Source organism: Strix uralensis, chromosome 21 (assembly GCF_047716275.1).
Source record: "Strix uralensis isolate ZFMK-TIS-50842 chromosome 21, bStrUra1, whole genome shotgun sequence".
Taxonomy (NCBI): domain Eukaryota; kingdom Metazoa; phylum Chordata; class Aves; order Strigiformes; family Strigidae; genus Strix; species Strix uralensis.
The window spans coordinates 6,008,159-6,023,768 of record NC_133992.1 but is presented as its reverse complement, the minus strand read 5'-3'; the positions used below and the strand labels follow the sequence as shown (position 1 = coordinate 6,023,768).

Genomic DNA, 15,610 nt, shown 5'->3' with positions numbered 1-15,610 from the left:
AGTGCCAAATCCCCAGCACCGTCCCTGCGTGGTTCTGCTTTCAGTGCCGAGTCCAAGGCGTATCAACAAAGGAGAAAAAAGGACAAAATGATACAAATAACAAATCTCCCATTGTTGGGGAGCTGGGACTCTGCAGAACCTGAGACTGCTGCACATAGTGAGCCTTCCCCGGGGCTGAAGTAGCGATTTCTGATCATAAAGACCAAAAAGGCTAATGCAGCAGGGTGCACAGAGGTTGCGTTACACTTCAGATGTGATGTACAGTGATGCTCTGTACCCAACAGCTCTTGATTCATTTTCCTGCCTAACTGAACACATGCATAGCAAAGACAAATGTATTTCAATACCTGTTTAGGGAACACAGGCGGGCCCTGATGCAGTGAGAAAGCCTCTCTAATTTCTACAGCCTAGAAAGTCACTTAGCAGTGCAGGTACTGCAACACCTCTAACCCTTTGCAGCATCCACAGCTGTGGAAAGAACTGAAAATACATTCCCCGTACCACTTCTAAGCCTCTTGCAGCTCGCTTAAAAGTACTGCGAAAAAGAACCCTGTAAAAATGCATAACGATTTTTCATGTTTATTGTCTTCTAGCAAGTTTCTAGGTCAATTTTTTCTAGTTCCAAATGTTGTTGGGCTTTTTTGGAAGCAAGAAAAAAAAAAGGGCTAAGTCCATATTTTCTTTAGCTGGCAGCACTGCACACTCAGCCTGGGATCTGAAAGTCAGGTTGTGCTCTTTCCTGGCTCATGCATCATTGCCAAAGATTTCAGCCATCGGGGTGAAGTTAACAATTCTGCCTATGATGCGCAAATTAAAACAGAGCCAAGCTCTCTCTCCCATAGCGCTGCAGAGCCAGCACAGCTGACAGGAGTAACAAGTAGTAAAATCTCAGTAAAGTAAACAGCTCTGATGCTGGATACACACACTGTTCAGATATGCTGAAAAAAGCTGCCTTAAAAAAAAGTCACTTTCCTGACCCAAACCACATTTTAAGAAAGCGCTTTTGTTCTTCCTATGTCAAGCGCAAAGATTTCACCCTGCTTATCTGATGGGCAGAACACTGCTGTGAACTGCTAAACAGCATTCGTTAACCTTGTATGTCCAATATAGCTTGGACCTCCTCGTATTAGTCAGCTAACACACATTCACACCTAGGAGATTCTTTGGCATGCAAATCTCTAAGAGCCTTTCAGACTATGAATGGAGCATTTAGTCAGGTGCATAAAGCTCTCATCCAGTTCCACCATCAGCACTCTCCAGCGTGTTAAGCAAGGTAACAACTTAATTTTCAATTTAAAATGGATCGTGCGTTCTCGATAGTCTGAGGCAGGGGGATGCAGATTTCTTCTGGACATCCAGTTCACATTTAGTCCAATAACCTGCACATCTGGGTAAAAACTCACATACGAACTCATGACAAGTCTGAAAGACCCCTGACAGACTGCTTGGGATCTTTGACATCTGTCTAGCCTCTTAGCTATGTACTTAAAACTAAACGTGGTGGACTCCAACATTAATGTGTCCATTTTAGAAAACCATGACAAATTCATCTCACTGTAAAATGTCACAGGGCCAGGTCTTCTGCCCCCCAACAGATACCATTTAGGGTTTTACAAATTCTTCCTCTTAGTTTTCTTCCTACTACTCAGCATCACATCAGTAAAACAATAAAGTGTCCAATCTTGATCCATTTTCCTTTGCACACTCCTTAAATCCTAAAGTTGTCTTTGTGCATTTTTTTCAGAATGAAAACAAAGACTTGGTTTACTTTCATCATCCTTTTTGCAGCAGCAAATATGATTTTTATATATATTTACGGTCCATGTATAACTTTATATGTATGTATCTATACGATTAGGCTAGTGAATTTTACTAGTGAGAGTTTATCTAATTCTTTTCTTTTGGTAATACACCTTTTTCTGCCCCAGGTTTCTAACCTGTTCTACTTTAGATACAAAATGCGCCTGTAAGTGGATGGTCAGCAGCTTGCAGGTATGTTTCTCTGCTCTGCCGTTTTGTTGGTTTTTTTTCCCCTGTTGTTATACTGAAGCAATAATTTGTCAGATTTTGCTATAGAAATATAGGTTTTATCTATCATAGGCATAAAATACTTTCTAACAACCTTAGTGTCCCCCAGAGCTGAAAAACTGTGCCATTGACACAGCATCTTAGGGAAGGAAGAAGGAAAATATCCAGACATATTCTAGAGGTCTGCACCGTCCTTAGTGGGGCATATATTTAGCGGGGCATATATTCAGCTACCTGCACACCCAAATCCCTAGTCTGTGCACAGCACGATGAGATTTTACTGCACCTGCCTGCCAGGATAACCTTTGGCACCTGGACTTCCATCTGGTCCTCGTTCGCCCTTTGGAAAGAAAAAAGAAAAGGCACAGAAGGTAAGGTGAATGTCACACTTGGGAAGCCTTTTAGCTGCTTCATTCTTTGAGCTGGGGGGAAAGGAGGGTGGGATGGATTAACCTGATGCAAATTTATAGAGAGGAAGAAAATATTAAAGGTAGACTGTGGAATAAATTAATGAGGGGGGAAAACACTCAGAAGCCAAGTCAATAGGATCCATGCATTAAGCAAGTGTTGCTATTTCTCCTTCTCCCTCCATCTGCAGTGAAAGCAGTAGATAGTTTGAAACAAGGAGGCTAAGAGAAGGTGTAAGGCTGCATCTATATCTGGCATATGGAACCGTTTTACTGGTGGGGAAGCACTGCCAAAATTCTTCAAAACTAAATGGATTCATGTATAATATCCTTTAACATCATTGCTAACAGGGCCTGCTATTCATTGCCTTTTTTTTTCTGAACTGCAAACATCAGACTTAAGCAAATAAAGAGGGGGGAGAAAAGGGGAGTGGGGGAATGGGCTTTGGGAGAGGAATTACATGTTAGTACTTAATATGACGTGGGTAGTAAACTCCAGGTGAAATGAATGTAAAAGGAAAAATAAAAGGGGAGTAGGGTAAGCTGGTATTTCTTCCACCATGTAAACTTAACGTGGTTGAGCAATAAAAATTAGAAATTAAATTTAGAAACTCCAAGGCAGTGTCCTCCCACCAACCTGCTGATGCTCGGTCAGTGTATGTGCCCAGCTGCTGGCAGCAGGGGAGTTCACTGCGCATCCCCTGCGCGTACCGAGCTGCCCCTGGAAGGAGCTGGCTGTCCACACTGAGCAGGCTGTACAGGATCCAAACGAGCATCAGTCAGCAAATCCATCTCTCTTTAAAGATTCAGTGTTGGAAAGTGGGAAGACTCACCTGGTCTCCAGGGTGACCTGGTGGTCCAGGGTAGCCTTTATATCCCTGTTGAAATAGGATGGAGGAGATGAATAAGAAGAAAAAAAAATTAAAAATCTGGGTTTGGTTTGAATTTCTTTTTGCAGGTGGGAGTAAAGTTCTGAGGAGAAGTAGGTTTTTAGATATGGGATAGCACCACACAATCACACAAACTTTTAACGTGCTGCTTTGCGCTTGCATAACCCAAACCCTGCCGACGTCCCCAGACGCTGCTGCAACGCGGTGTGATGCCAGGGGCCTGCGCCCGCTGGGGTCTGGCCTGCTGGTTACTCAAGCAGGATTTGCTCCATGAACAGGCTTAGACTAGTGTCTACACTCGTATCTGTCTATTTGTAATCTACACCTTTAGTAAAGCTATCCTTAATCCTTAGGAAACCACAGGCTTGTAGGGTGAAATGTTGGCTTTGGGCAAGTTGGGGGACTACACAACATGAGTCACTCGCATTTCAGAGCACTCACTTTCGCTTTAGAACTTGAATTACCATAGGAAACACCAAAATAACCACTTACTGTCATGGGAAAATTCAGTTTTGTTTCTAGCCTGAATTTGTCTGGATTCCAGCTTTTCTAACCTATTACAAGGCGTGACGAGGTCCAGAGTCCTTCGTTAGGAGCAGCCTAAAACGGTGAGCAGGCTGTCTCTTAACCTGCTCTCTCTCTGCTGAATTAATTAGAATGAATTTCTTAATCCAGTTTGCTGGCTGGCAAGTGTTGCAGGCTTCAAATCATTCTTGCAGGTCTTTCATAAACCTGCTTCAGTTTTCCAGTGTTTTTTGGTGTTTTTTTTTTTTTTTTTTTTTTTAAGATGCAGACACTGCAACAGGACAAAGGTAGCCTGTTCAACTGCAGACTGGTCAGTGTGTGTTTTAAGAGAGTTTGCTTTCTCCAGGATTTACCTAGAGCTCTCTTCAAACACTGAGTAAATTCTGCAAGTGACAGGCACTTCAGATTTTTTTTTTCCTCTCTTCTTTATTATCTTGCTTCAGCTATTTAAAACAAACTCATTTCCATCAAGTGGAGTCAGAGCAGATTAGAAGATTAAATTCAGTTACAGAAATGACCGTTTATCTGGGCTATTAGCAAGATTAAAAAAAAAAAGGTCAGAAAATTTAACTTAAAACAAATGGAGAGAGAAAATAAACAAGAAACAATCCTTGCACAAATACTACAGAAATAACAAAATGCTTTCAGGGTGAGTTACAACTGCTAATTGTAAGTTAGTCTCCGCTACTCACCCTGTCCCTGGCCAGGGCTCCCGGCACACATCGCCTGTCTGTGAAACCCACAGGGGAGCATCCTCCTGCTCTGGAAGCCATAACCAAACCCTGGTTTGGCCGAGGACTTGGTCTTTTGCTTCACTCACTAGATGAACCCAGGCCTGTTTCTGCTCCCAGGTCCACACCTCTGCTTAATGACTTTTTTATTCTTCCCATGGGCTATCTAGACCTGCAGCCTAAGCCTTCGCTGGCGGAGGTATGCAATGCTCTCAGCCATCCTGGCTACTACCCACTCCCCTTTGCATTCCTCCTTGCTCATTATTTCAGACATTTTGGCCTGGAAAAATGTTGATTCCCTTTTCACCATTTCTTTCCTGCTTGACCTGTCTGATGTATCATGGCCTGCTCTTTTGACTGAGCTGTACCTCCTGAGAAGGTGGTGGCTGACCTGAAAGACCATTTGGCTACTGGCTGGCCCTTATTTGAACCACCTCAAAGTCCTTTCTCCGACTGCTGCTACTGCATTTCAGCCAGTGGCTCCTAACTGGAAGTGCCTTGGCAGCTCTTGGAGCCAGACCAGCAGACGGGACTCCCTACCCTTCTCCAGGAATCTGCCCCGTGAGATCCTTTCTTGCTTATCCTCTCCCTGGCTCCTTGACAGAGGCTCAGCACCAGCAGAAAGGAGGGAGGATGCTCCACCCTGGTTGGGGTGTCTGGCCATAAGGTGAAGGCACGTTGTGAAGGTCCAGACCTACGTGGGTGTGGAAGGCCCAGCACTGGTATCAGCCGTCCCTGGAGCACAGACAGCAGGGCGTTGTGCAGACCGAGAGCGTCTGTTCTGGCCCTCCCCTCACCTCTTCCAGAGACCGCTGCCAACAGAAACAGTCCTGGGTTCAGCATCTCCAGACATACCCTGGGATTTAGCACAGAGCCCATGGGGTTTCCTCCTGGGGCCTCTTGCCCAGCTCTTCCAGTCACAGCCTGGAGCAGGAACTACCTTTGTCTCCAGACAGCTGGAGCACCTACTTCCACAGATACAAACACTTAGAGATATCTCGCTCCCTCCACTGATAAGAAAGAGGTGCCTAGCTTGGCTGCTCCAAATCAGTCTGCTCTGAATGGGTTCCTGCAGGACAGGCGTTTCAAGCCTGCCACGTCCACCCAGAGCAGATAGTTAGATGATAGCCCCTTGAGATGCTCAAGGCACTCTCTGAGCTAAAGTCGACACCAAATATTGCATTGCTATCTCTATAAGGGTAAGTGAACGGCACTTAAATATATAGACACTCTGCTACTGTTGCACCCTATTAAATATCCTCCTCACTACGTATAATGAACTCTGGGAAGATTCGAACGTGTGTTTCTTCATAGTGTGCCGCAGTTATTTCTGTCTCAGGTTAATTATAGTGAGGAGAAAACAGAAAAGCTTGTGTATGCTAAAGTTGGCTGCAACGTGTAAGTATTTACCTGCTAAAATCCTCTTCAAATAGCACTAAAATGACAGGGCAGAGGGTATGAAAACAACTGCATTTGCTCTTTTATCCAAATGCTTCCTGATGATTACAGGGTGCTCAACACAAAGGGCTGTGATTTAGAAAGGAAATTGCACTCCAGTGAAGGATTTACTCATCTGTGATGATATTTATAATCCACTCTCTCCTCGCTAAAAAGGATCATCCTGCACTTTGATAGGAAATGTGAAGAAGAGTAAAGAGGCCAGCGAATGAGATCTGCGTGACAGGATGTGTTCTGAAGCACTGACCAATTCCTAGCTCTGTCTTTACTTTCTGAGTGACTTTAACAAAGCTTTTTCTCTCTCACTGCTGCTGTCTTCCACAATCTTGTACAACCATTTTCTCCTCCACAGCATTTGAGGCTGGGAGCAGTGACGCAGCGCCAAAATACATCTGCGAGGCAGCTGTAGCCTGCAGCCCCCAACCAAAAGCCAAAGCCCACAGACCCCTTGTAGGCACCAGGGGGAAGGGCAGAGGGGACACCCAAGTCCTGCCACTGTTCCCCAGAACTGCTGGTCAGCAAAAGCAACATTTGCTCTGTGTGGAGAGGAGTAGAATTACATCTGCTGCTTGAAAGGCAGTTTCATATACTCGTAGATGGGTGCAGACAAAAAGACTTTGGGGGTGCTCTGAGATCGGACTCTCCAGCCCTACAAAGAGCAAAGGTCTGCACTCACAGGGCAGGCACAGTGTTGTGAGCCACACTATCCAAAACCATATGCTGCTTGGTTGTGGCTTTAGCTCACGCTGCTGAGCCAGTTGTTTCATTTAGTGGGAAAAGTATTTTGTTTCCCCTGGTAAAATATTTTGCCTATTTGAAAGTTTCTGTATGGCGTTTTCAGATCAAAGCCCTTAGAGCTCTTTTCCCAGTCCCTCCATGGAGTGCGCAGGAGGGATGTCCATTTCCAAGGCGTTGCTGTTTTCTGGTAGCCAAGATGTGTTGCCCACCTTCAGCCAAACACCAGCATATTTTCACTGGGAGAATGCCAGCAGGGAATCCAGATAAAAAAAGATTTTTTTTCCAAACATTTCTCCAACAGCTGTAATTTTTTTCTTAATGCAGGATGCTAATAAAAGCCAGGTTACACCAAAAACACTGCCAGACTAGTGCTACTGGGAGGTGGTTTTTTTTAAGCTGTACCAAAGGAAAAATTTCAGCATCCAACTTGCTCATTACTTGAAGAAACAGAAGCATACCCCTGTCTTCACCCTGTCCTGGGGAGCCGAGATCAGATGTGAAGGCCATGTGCTGGACTCCGGAATGTTTGTTCAATCTCTTATTCCTTCTCCACTTTTTCCACTATGAGTCCTTGCACTCCTGACGTTGCATTTTGCTGATCATAACCACAAGGTTTTGTTTTATGAGCTGTTATACCAGGAAAATGGTATTCTTTGCACCCTATTTGTTAGAACTTGTTTGTGACAGCATAAGATTGGTAATTAATCACTCTATCGCTCCTAGCTCCAAACAGCACCCCAAGCATGACCAGCCTTGGGAGTGGAAAAACGGACCCAGCCCATACTCTTGGCAATTTGATTCCAATATAACGCACACAACAAGCAATCATGGAGAGGGAGAATTTCTTTCTGCCTCCTCCACAGCTTCTTCCTCTCCCCAGAGTCTTAAAGCATACCTGAGTAGGTGTTTGTGTGCAGCTAATTGGCCTGAGGAACAGTGTATCTTCAATGGCCCATTGACTGATGAAGTGATTGAAACAAGATGCTAATTTTTAACTGTTGGGCTTAGCGGTATCAATATTGACTTGCTGGGAAGGGAAGTCACGTCTGCTGAGCCCAACTGTCAAACACCTCCCTGCAACAGGTCCAGCTTCCAAAAAATCAAACCAACCTACCAGCACAGCCTGGAACTGGAAGGTCAACTGAAATGTCCTTGATATATAAAAGGTATGGATGGCTAAGGTATTGCTGTGCAGACTTGCACACATGAGCACGAGCACATACACTGCTGCAACATGAAGGCAGGGATGGATCTTGTGGTCTACCCTTATGTATTTTTTTCTAGGCATAGGCTTGTTGGCGGTGACGTTAATGTTGTTGAAACATAAATATGGAACCAAATAAAGCAAAACCTGACTAGTGCTGTCAATCTCCAAGCAAAACAGAGGGAAGTCATACAGATATTTTGTTTGAAAAGTGCTTTACCAGGAGAAACAGTCAAGGTTTACTGTTCTGATTCTGACCTTTGAGTACTGATGTCAGTTCTGGATCCATTTAGTTAACATATTGCCTGAACCAGATCTAAATTTGCTTTCCTGATGAAGACCCAGTGTCAGGGTGCAAAGGGATGATGCAGTGCAGTGGGACATGGAATTCAAAGAAGGAACAGAAATCTGGATCCAGAATTTAATTTCATACTCTTACACAGTCTTGCTGCTACAACCTTTAGGCAGTTGCTTCAGTCTATATCCTGGTTTATACACCTGTGAAACAGGCATAAGACTTTTTTGATGGGTACTAGGACTTAATGAAATATTTTAGGCAGAGTTAGAGAAGAACATTTTAAAATAAAACTATTGATCTAATTCACTAGAAAAGAATACTCTTACCTTTCTACCAGGTGGTCCAGGGAACCCAGTCAAACCAGGTAAGCCCACGTCTCCCTGTAGGAAGCAGGCAACTTGAATTAGTTTTCAGCAACATTTTCCCTATGCCTAGCATACTGTTACTGAAATTATTTTGCCAACAGTAGCACCCAGCTATTAATATTTCTGATTCTAATCACAACTCTTCAAAAACTGACTGGATAAGAAGTGTAGATTTAAACAACATCTCTATTAACTGGCTCATATAAATAATAAACCCAGTTAATTAATGGCAGCTGCTGCTAGAGTCCAGCTTTTTGCCAGCAGAATGAATGCTTTTTTTTTTTTCTTTTTCTCAATGATCTCATTCAGTCACATGCTTCATTCGCCTTTTGATAGGCATTTAAATCACCAAGGCAAGAAAATTTTAGCTTTTAAATGCAATAAGAACAACAGGTACCTCCTGCCAAATCCTATGATTGTGCTCACACTCTGCTACTGCACTGGCTCAGCCCACGGCTCCAGTTCAGATGGCGCTGATGGTATAATTATTTAACCTGACTATATGACACGGATGGAACCTTTGCAGGCTGCTGGTGGGAGGGTTTTTGCAGTGGCCTGTACTTTTGAAAAGGGATTACATCACATCCCAGCTGGCATATCCAAATCATCACAGGAACAGAGAAGTGCACTGCTGTGAGACCTCTCTAACATCCAATCCCATTTGCACAAGCCCATTTTGGCCTCCTCTGATTAGGATCAAAAAACCTTTTAGAGTCTCCAACACTGTGCTGTGCCTGCTTAGTGAAGATGCATTTGGAGCATCTAGCTTGAAAATTAGGCATCACTCCAAACTCCTGCTGGAAACTCCTTGTTTCTATTACTGCTAACAGGAATAAAGCCTTGTTAACATGAGCTAAAAGTGATCTGGATCTCTCCCTTTCTTACAGTGAGCATGGTTGCAAGAAAATGGTTCCAGACTCTGCGGGTGGATGATTTCCATGTGATGCCATTCCGATGTAGTGTACCAGAAATTTCAAAAGGCATCTCGTGCTGTTAAGTTAAAAGCATCATTTCAGACAGCCTTCTCAATGTTTTCTAGCGTCACCCTCCATCTTGTATTTGTGTGGCTTGCTGTGCTTCATGGAGGCATCTGGCTTCAAAGGAAGGGCCTAAGTTCTTCATGGCTTTCTACTAGCTGTGCATTTATAGCAAGGCTTATGATGAAAGGAAGAGAACCAGGCTTCTTGCCCTGGGCATGAGTTATGAAGTATTGTGCAGACACCACTGAAAGAACTAATTGAGGTAGATGTTGTGGAGCCCTGATCGCTCTACTATTCATTTCTAGACTTCTGTGAGGCCTTGTTGCCTCAGTAAAAATCACTCAGCTGTGAAACAGCAAAAGCGGGAGTTGTAACTTATTGAAAAGAATTAGCAGAACTCTGATGCTTCACAATTGCTAAATCCAGAAACCAGCCACGCTTCCCAGTTGTGTACTTTGTGCTGATTTGAGGAGACCTTGGTGGAAAGGCCTCTGGTAATCACACAGCAGGGTCCATGCGTTGGCAGTGCAATGGCCTCAGAAACCTCCTTCTCTCCACCAGCGGGACAGCAAAGCTGCTCTCACAGCAGCGACCTGTGTGTGCGACGTGAGGCAAACTGCTCCTCCTCAGCTCCTCGGCAAGAACATCTTTTCTTTTGCTTTCAAGGTTTTATTGCTTACACTGGGATTGCCTCTTTCTACAGCTGCATGCCCAGAGTTGGCAAGGTGTGGCTGTATCTCATATGCGCTAGTTTAAATACTTAGTTTAAGTAGCCATGTGCCTGCAGTAGCAGGGACTTAAGTTTGGGCTGCGGATTGTGCACAAAATGGATAAACACTTGGACACCAAAGAGCTGTGGCAGCAGGCACTTCAGTGCACTGTGGTCAATACCTTAGCTAGGTCTCTTTAGTCCTGAATCAGGGGTCTGAGTCTTAATTTTCAGTTCTAAGTCTACCTGAGTAGCTGTGATGCTTGTGGCTGAGGTATGGACTCCCTCCATGTGTATGCACAGGGCTTAAAGTGCACCGTGGTCCTGATGCCTGTGCACTCTGGGCAACATCTTACCTTCTGTCCATTGCGAGCTTTTCCAGGCGACAGCCCAGGATCACCTTTCTGACCCTGAAATGAAAAACTTAAATTAATGACAGAATCCAAGGATCCGGCCCATAGACGTGGTGCTGCTTCCAGCAAATTAGAAAAACATTTTGGTTTATCTCCATCGTGCTCCAACATCCCAAATGTATTAAAGTCCCCGGGTATAGCTGTTTTGCTGGGGGTGGTTTTAGTGAGTGATTGCTGCTGCTAAAGCGTTGAGTTTTAAATAGTATTTGACAGTATTAAATTGACTAAAGGAAGGATAACTGGAAGAAGGCAACGTCAGGACTTTTGATACTTATTAGACTAGACAGCTGTGATTTCTTCCTTGTCTGCAACTACCATCACAAAAATAATTACCAAGCCTGGCTAAACCATCCTTCTTAACATCTTGCTAGATGCTGTTGCTTTTTTAACTGTGGGGAACAGATGAAACTGCAGAGAAAGTTACACTAATTAGACACTACTACCAGCAGCCAGAGCAATTGTGAGGCTTTCAGGCTGGCAGAAGAAAGAGGCACACTTTATCTTAAGTGGTGGCATTCTTTATTTTAACAACCATGAGGAGAGAAATTACAGTTTAAGACTGTGATCTTCTGACAAACACAGGCTGGGATTTCAGCAGCATTTAAACATCTAATTCCAGCAGATTCCTTTGAAAATCCCAGTTCAAATTATTAAAAGGTGGACAGGTAATGTGTGTGCCTAACAGGTGAGATAGAAGTAGGGAAAACTTGAAGAGATTTGAAGTGTGCCAGATTCTTTTCGCAGGGGAGAGGTGAGGCTTTGCACACGAAGAAGTTCAGGTCTGTATAACGTCTCTTCTGGCGCAGCTAGGACACCGTTATCCCAGTATCGGTCACTGGCTATTTAACACCCCTGGGATCATAAACAAGTCACACCCTCTGTGTGCCACCTCAGCAGCACAGGATTCAAACCCAACCTCCAAGCACAGAACAGTTGTGAGGGTTAATTAAGGGCTGTCAAGTGAAGTGCTCGGAGGGAAGGCGAGACCCTACAAAGGAGTAATAGTATTTATTAACTGGCATTTCTCATTAGCAGACAAAGGTCTAGTTATAGCTAGCTGTGCAGCTTTTCCTTGCAGTCTCACTACGATGACATTCAACACATACTTCCCACCTTGCACAGTGTAAATCTCCCCTTCTCCTCCTCCACCATCCACCACAAACTACAAGGTTCAGGGAGTGAGACTACTGGGCTATGGACTGTAGGGAGCACTGCTGATTCAAGGCAGATGCATCTGTACAAATTCTGAATGAAGGCTGCCTGGTTTCCAAACACTAAATGAAGTCATGCAGATAATCTTGCTTTGCATGCAGCTGTTATCAGGGCAATTCTCCCACTCTTTGAGCTTCAGAGCAGTCAGTGGGTGCTACAACTGCTTGGAACAGATTAGAGCAATCCTCAGGATCGCAGGGTATTAACTTCTACTCTGTAAAATTAATTTACTGCAGCAGGTAGACACCCACCACCCTCCCTAAATCTTGCCATGTGCTCAATGCAATGGCTCTGAGCCATGTAAAGGAATACAAGCCTCTTATGTTTTTCTATGGGAAGCTCCAGATCACATTAGCAAAGACTGTGCTTTGCATCATGGTTCTGTGTTCAACACTGCTGAGACCATCACGCAGGTGGAGAACTCAGCCCCAAGCAGGATCACACATCCCTAAGATTAATCAGCAAGATGGCATCAGGACCTGAGAGAATGGATGCCTGGATGCAGGGGCTGAAATTATGGATTAACTGCCCAACTCTTCTCCTGCAGCAACCACAACATGGGAATTAGCCTAAGCCTTGTCCATCATTAAGCCACAGCACTTTGCCCACAAGCTTCTCTCTTTCCCATTCCAACCGACTGAGCACACTACTTCCTCTTGTAAAGGAAGAAATGGTTCTCTTCTGGTTTTTTTTCCCTACCTGGGAAAAGTCCCGAGCTGTGCAATTTAAACACCTCAGCTTTGCAATCCCACTAGTAGTATTTTAAACATCAGTGAGCCAAACTGATGAGCTATCTTGGAGCCAAACCATTCACTAAAATGAAAATTCAATTTTTCCTAGTGCTATAACAGAGTTTTATCCAGAGCAGCTAACTAAGCAAAGCATACTGACTCCTGTTGCCAAAAGCCTCCAGATGAGAGATGCAAACCCAACTCTTGTAATGGCTTTCAAAAACACACCCTGTCTGACAGCTAACCCTCCTCCCAGTCCCAAACTCTGTTAGGGCATCCTCAGAGCTACATCGAGTCATTAACAAAAATACCCCTCCTGTCCCCGCCAGCAGCTTACAGGTCACACAGCCAGCCACAGCCCTAGCCCAGCATATGTCCACAGACAATTAAGAGGTTATCTACTATAATAAGTCTTTGCTAACTAGAAGCAGTAGCAATTTTGCAACCGCCAAGGACAGCAAACAGAATGCAAAAAAGTGGCAAGAAGTCCCCTTTAAGCAGCTGCACATTATAAATTGCTGAGAAAAGTACCATGGGCTAAATTCTCAAGTGGCACGAGCGGGTGTAATGCCACTGAAGTCAGTGGAACCATGCCCAAGCAGATCAGCAGGAATTTGGCTCAACAGCTACATACAGCTCTGTGCAAAAGATGAGCTTCGAAGCACAAGAATTCTAAGTGCTCAGCTGCAGTGATGAGAATAAGGAGGACACTGCAGAGGATGGATGCAGAAATGCAGCAGTCTGACAACACAACGCTGGTGCTCTCCAAGGCACAAACTGGACAAGAGACACGCACAAACACACGCATCTCTGCCAGCTGCAATGCCACATCACGTCCCTTGGATGCAGCTGACTGCCTGATCTTATGAGTGCTCTGTTAATTCAACTGATAAAAATTATGCTCCTGGGTTACTTCCTAAGTGACAATGACTTGGTGTTAGTCATTGTTTCCAAGCTGTATCTATCCGGGAAATTTCAGTTTCCTTTCTCGGATTGCTTGTTTTTTCCCTGGTATTAGCTGCTATCTGGGGAAGACCTAGTCCAGCAGCCACTTGAAGGCTCTCAGCAAGAGAAGCTCTAGCTGGAGCTGCTCTGCCTTGTCACCCAGGCTGAGCTTTCACAAGTCTGTAATTTCAGCCATGGGCTGGGTCTACTAAAAAGATATCAGGTCCCAGGTGCAGGCTTGTCAAGACTGGTGAAGAGTATAAACATTGAAAATGTAAGGGGGTGAATTACCAATTTTCTGTGTAAAGTCCATCCTCTGGGACTGCTGTAACACCAGAGAAATGAAAGGCAGGAGGGAAGTCAAAACTCTGGGATCTGATACACACCTACCAGAAAGTGCTCCTTATGCAAAGATCTTGCAATCAGGGCTTAGCAGGCTCTCCTTGCTAGAGGCAAAGTTATGCCCAGGCCTGGGCTGAGCTACAGCTCTCACATCCCATTGTCAGACTTAACGCTTTTGACAAAGCATCATGTAGAACAGCCTCATCCTGCAAATGGTGGCTGGACAAAATTAAAATATATCGCACAGAGCAATGACACCAGATGTCTGCTGCAGACTATTACAGCTATACATCTGCTGAGGGCTTCCTGCTGCCAGACCATGCATCAAGATGGAGGAAGAATGTTTACAGAAGTTTTTATTTCTAGTAGGAGACCAACTGAATACAGCTTTACAGCCAAATGATGATTTCTGACAAGGCATTAGGCTAAGTGTTTGGAAAAAAAAAAAATCCTATAGCATAGAAACATAGTTTGACTCTACCGATTAGACCAGCTGAATTTGCAGGACTGGAAGTTAGATAAAAGAACTTTGATTTGACTTATAAAACTCAACAAGTGTGATCTGGAAGTCATTGCTAGAGAATAAATGCAGAACACTAAGATGTAGAACTTTTACAGCCTCACTTTTCAGGCCATATAACTACACTTTAGAATTTAAAACAGCTGCTGTTCACCAGCATGTCTCCAGTGCCTAATTTTTAATCACGTAGAGGCAGCATGCCAAGTTTCCAGAATCTTTTTCCCAGAGCATCAATAGTGTTCATAACATCTCTGCCTACTGATGAGATCATGAAAAGAAAGGACTCTTGTCGTACCTTTCTCTATGTTTGGCTGAGACATCCTACAGCTTCCTTGGTAGCGAAAACCTCTATTAAACATTGCCTTTCAAAACTCAACTATCCTTTAGCCCCAGATAAGTGTTATAAAATATAAATCTATTTCTGTGTAAACAATGACACCAAAACAATCCAAACCAATTTCCCAGGAACTTCACGATCTTTAGGTAATGCAAAGCCTTATACACAGGAACAAAACGTCTTTCTGAAGGGTTTTGCAGCACACTGAATTAGGTCCCCTCTGAGCTGCATCTGTGCTAAAGTCCCATGCAAAGGTTCAGCTACAGCACCTGGCATGGCAGGAGGAGGTCTCTGAGACCTCATGGAAGAGATGAGGACATCTAGAAGGAAGCAACAGTATCGGTTTGGGAGAACTGATGGAGTCAGGGTTCCCAGAAACTCTGGAGAGGGATGGAGAGAAGAGGGAGTTTCAGGAGGAGGAAGGCAGAGAAGAAGCAGGGTGATGTCAGCAGGACCCAAAGGAGGAGGAGTAGGTTGCAAAATCCAGAGAAGAGAAATGATAAAGCAAAGAAATCCAGACCTGGTGAGGCTCTGGAGTGGGAGGATTCCACTGCCCTCCTCTCAACATAGCAGTTTGCTCCCTGACACTGGCATAGCTTAAGCAGGATCCTAATTAGGCAGTCTTTGAAATTAAGGAGAACCAAGAACCGAGGCACACAGCAGGGTCTCTCACAAGAACAGGAAAAGGCTTTGGCTGTGCTGCTGGAGGGCCTGTGTGCGAGCAGAGGGGAGGGGAGGAACAGCTTCAGCTACTCGTCATTTTGTATGGAGCAGGAT

The 15,610-nt window shown here is 44.4% G+C and overlaps 1 protein-coding gene across 1 annotated transcript in view; it reads right to left on the bottom strand.

The window, feature by feature from the left end:
- Nucleotides 1-15,610, bottom strand: part of COL27A1 (collagen type XXVII alpha 1 chain) — a 152,333-nt gene that overhangs the window by 112,436 nt on the left and 24,287 nt on the right. The window contains exons 6-9 of the mRNA XM_074891182.1: nt 10,690-10,743; nt 8,606-8,659; nt 3,269-3,313; nt 2,315-2,368 (exon numbers count right to left, since the gene is read on the bottom strand). Of these exons, the coding sequence (XP_074747283.1) occupies nt 2,315-2,368; nt 3,269-3,313; nt 8,606-8,659; nt 10,690-10,743 (207 nt within the window). The remainder of the gene's footprint in view (nt 1-2,314; nt 2,369-3,268; nt 3,314-8,605; nt 8,660-10,689; nt 10,744-15,610) is intronic.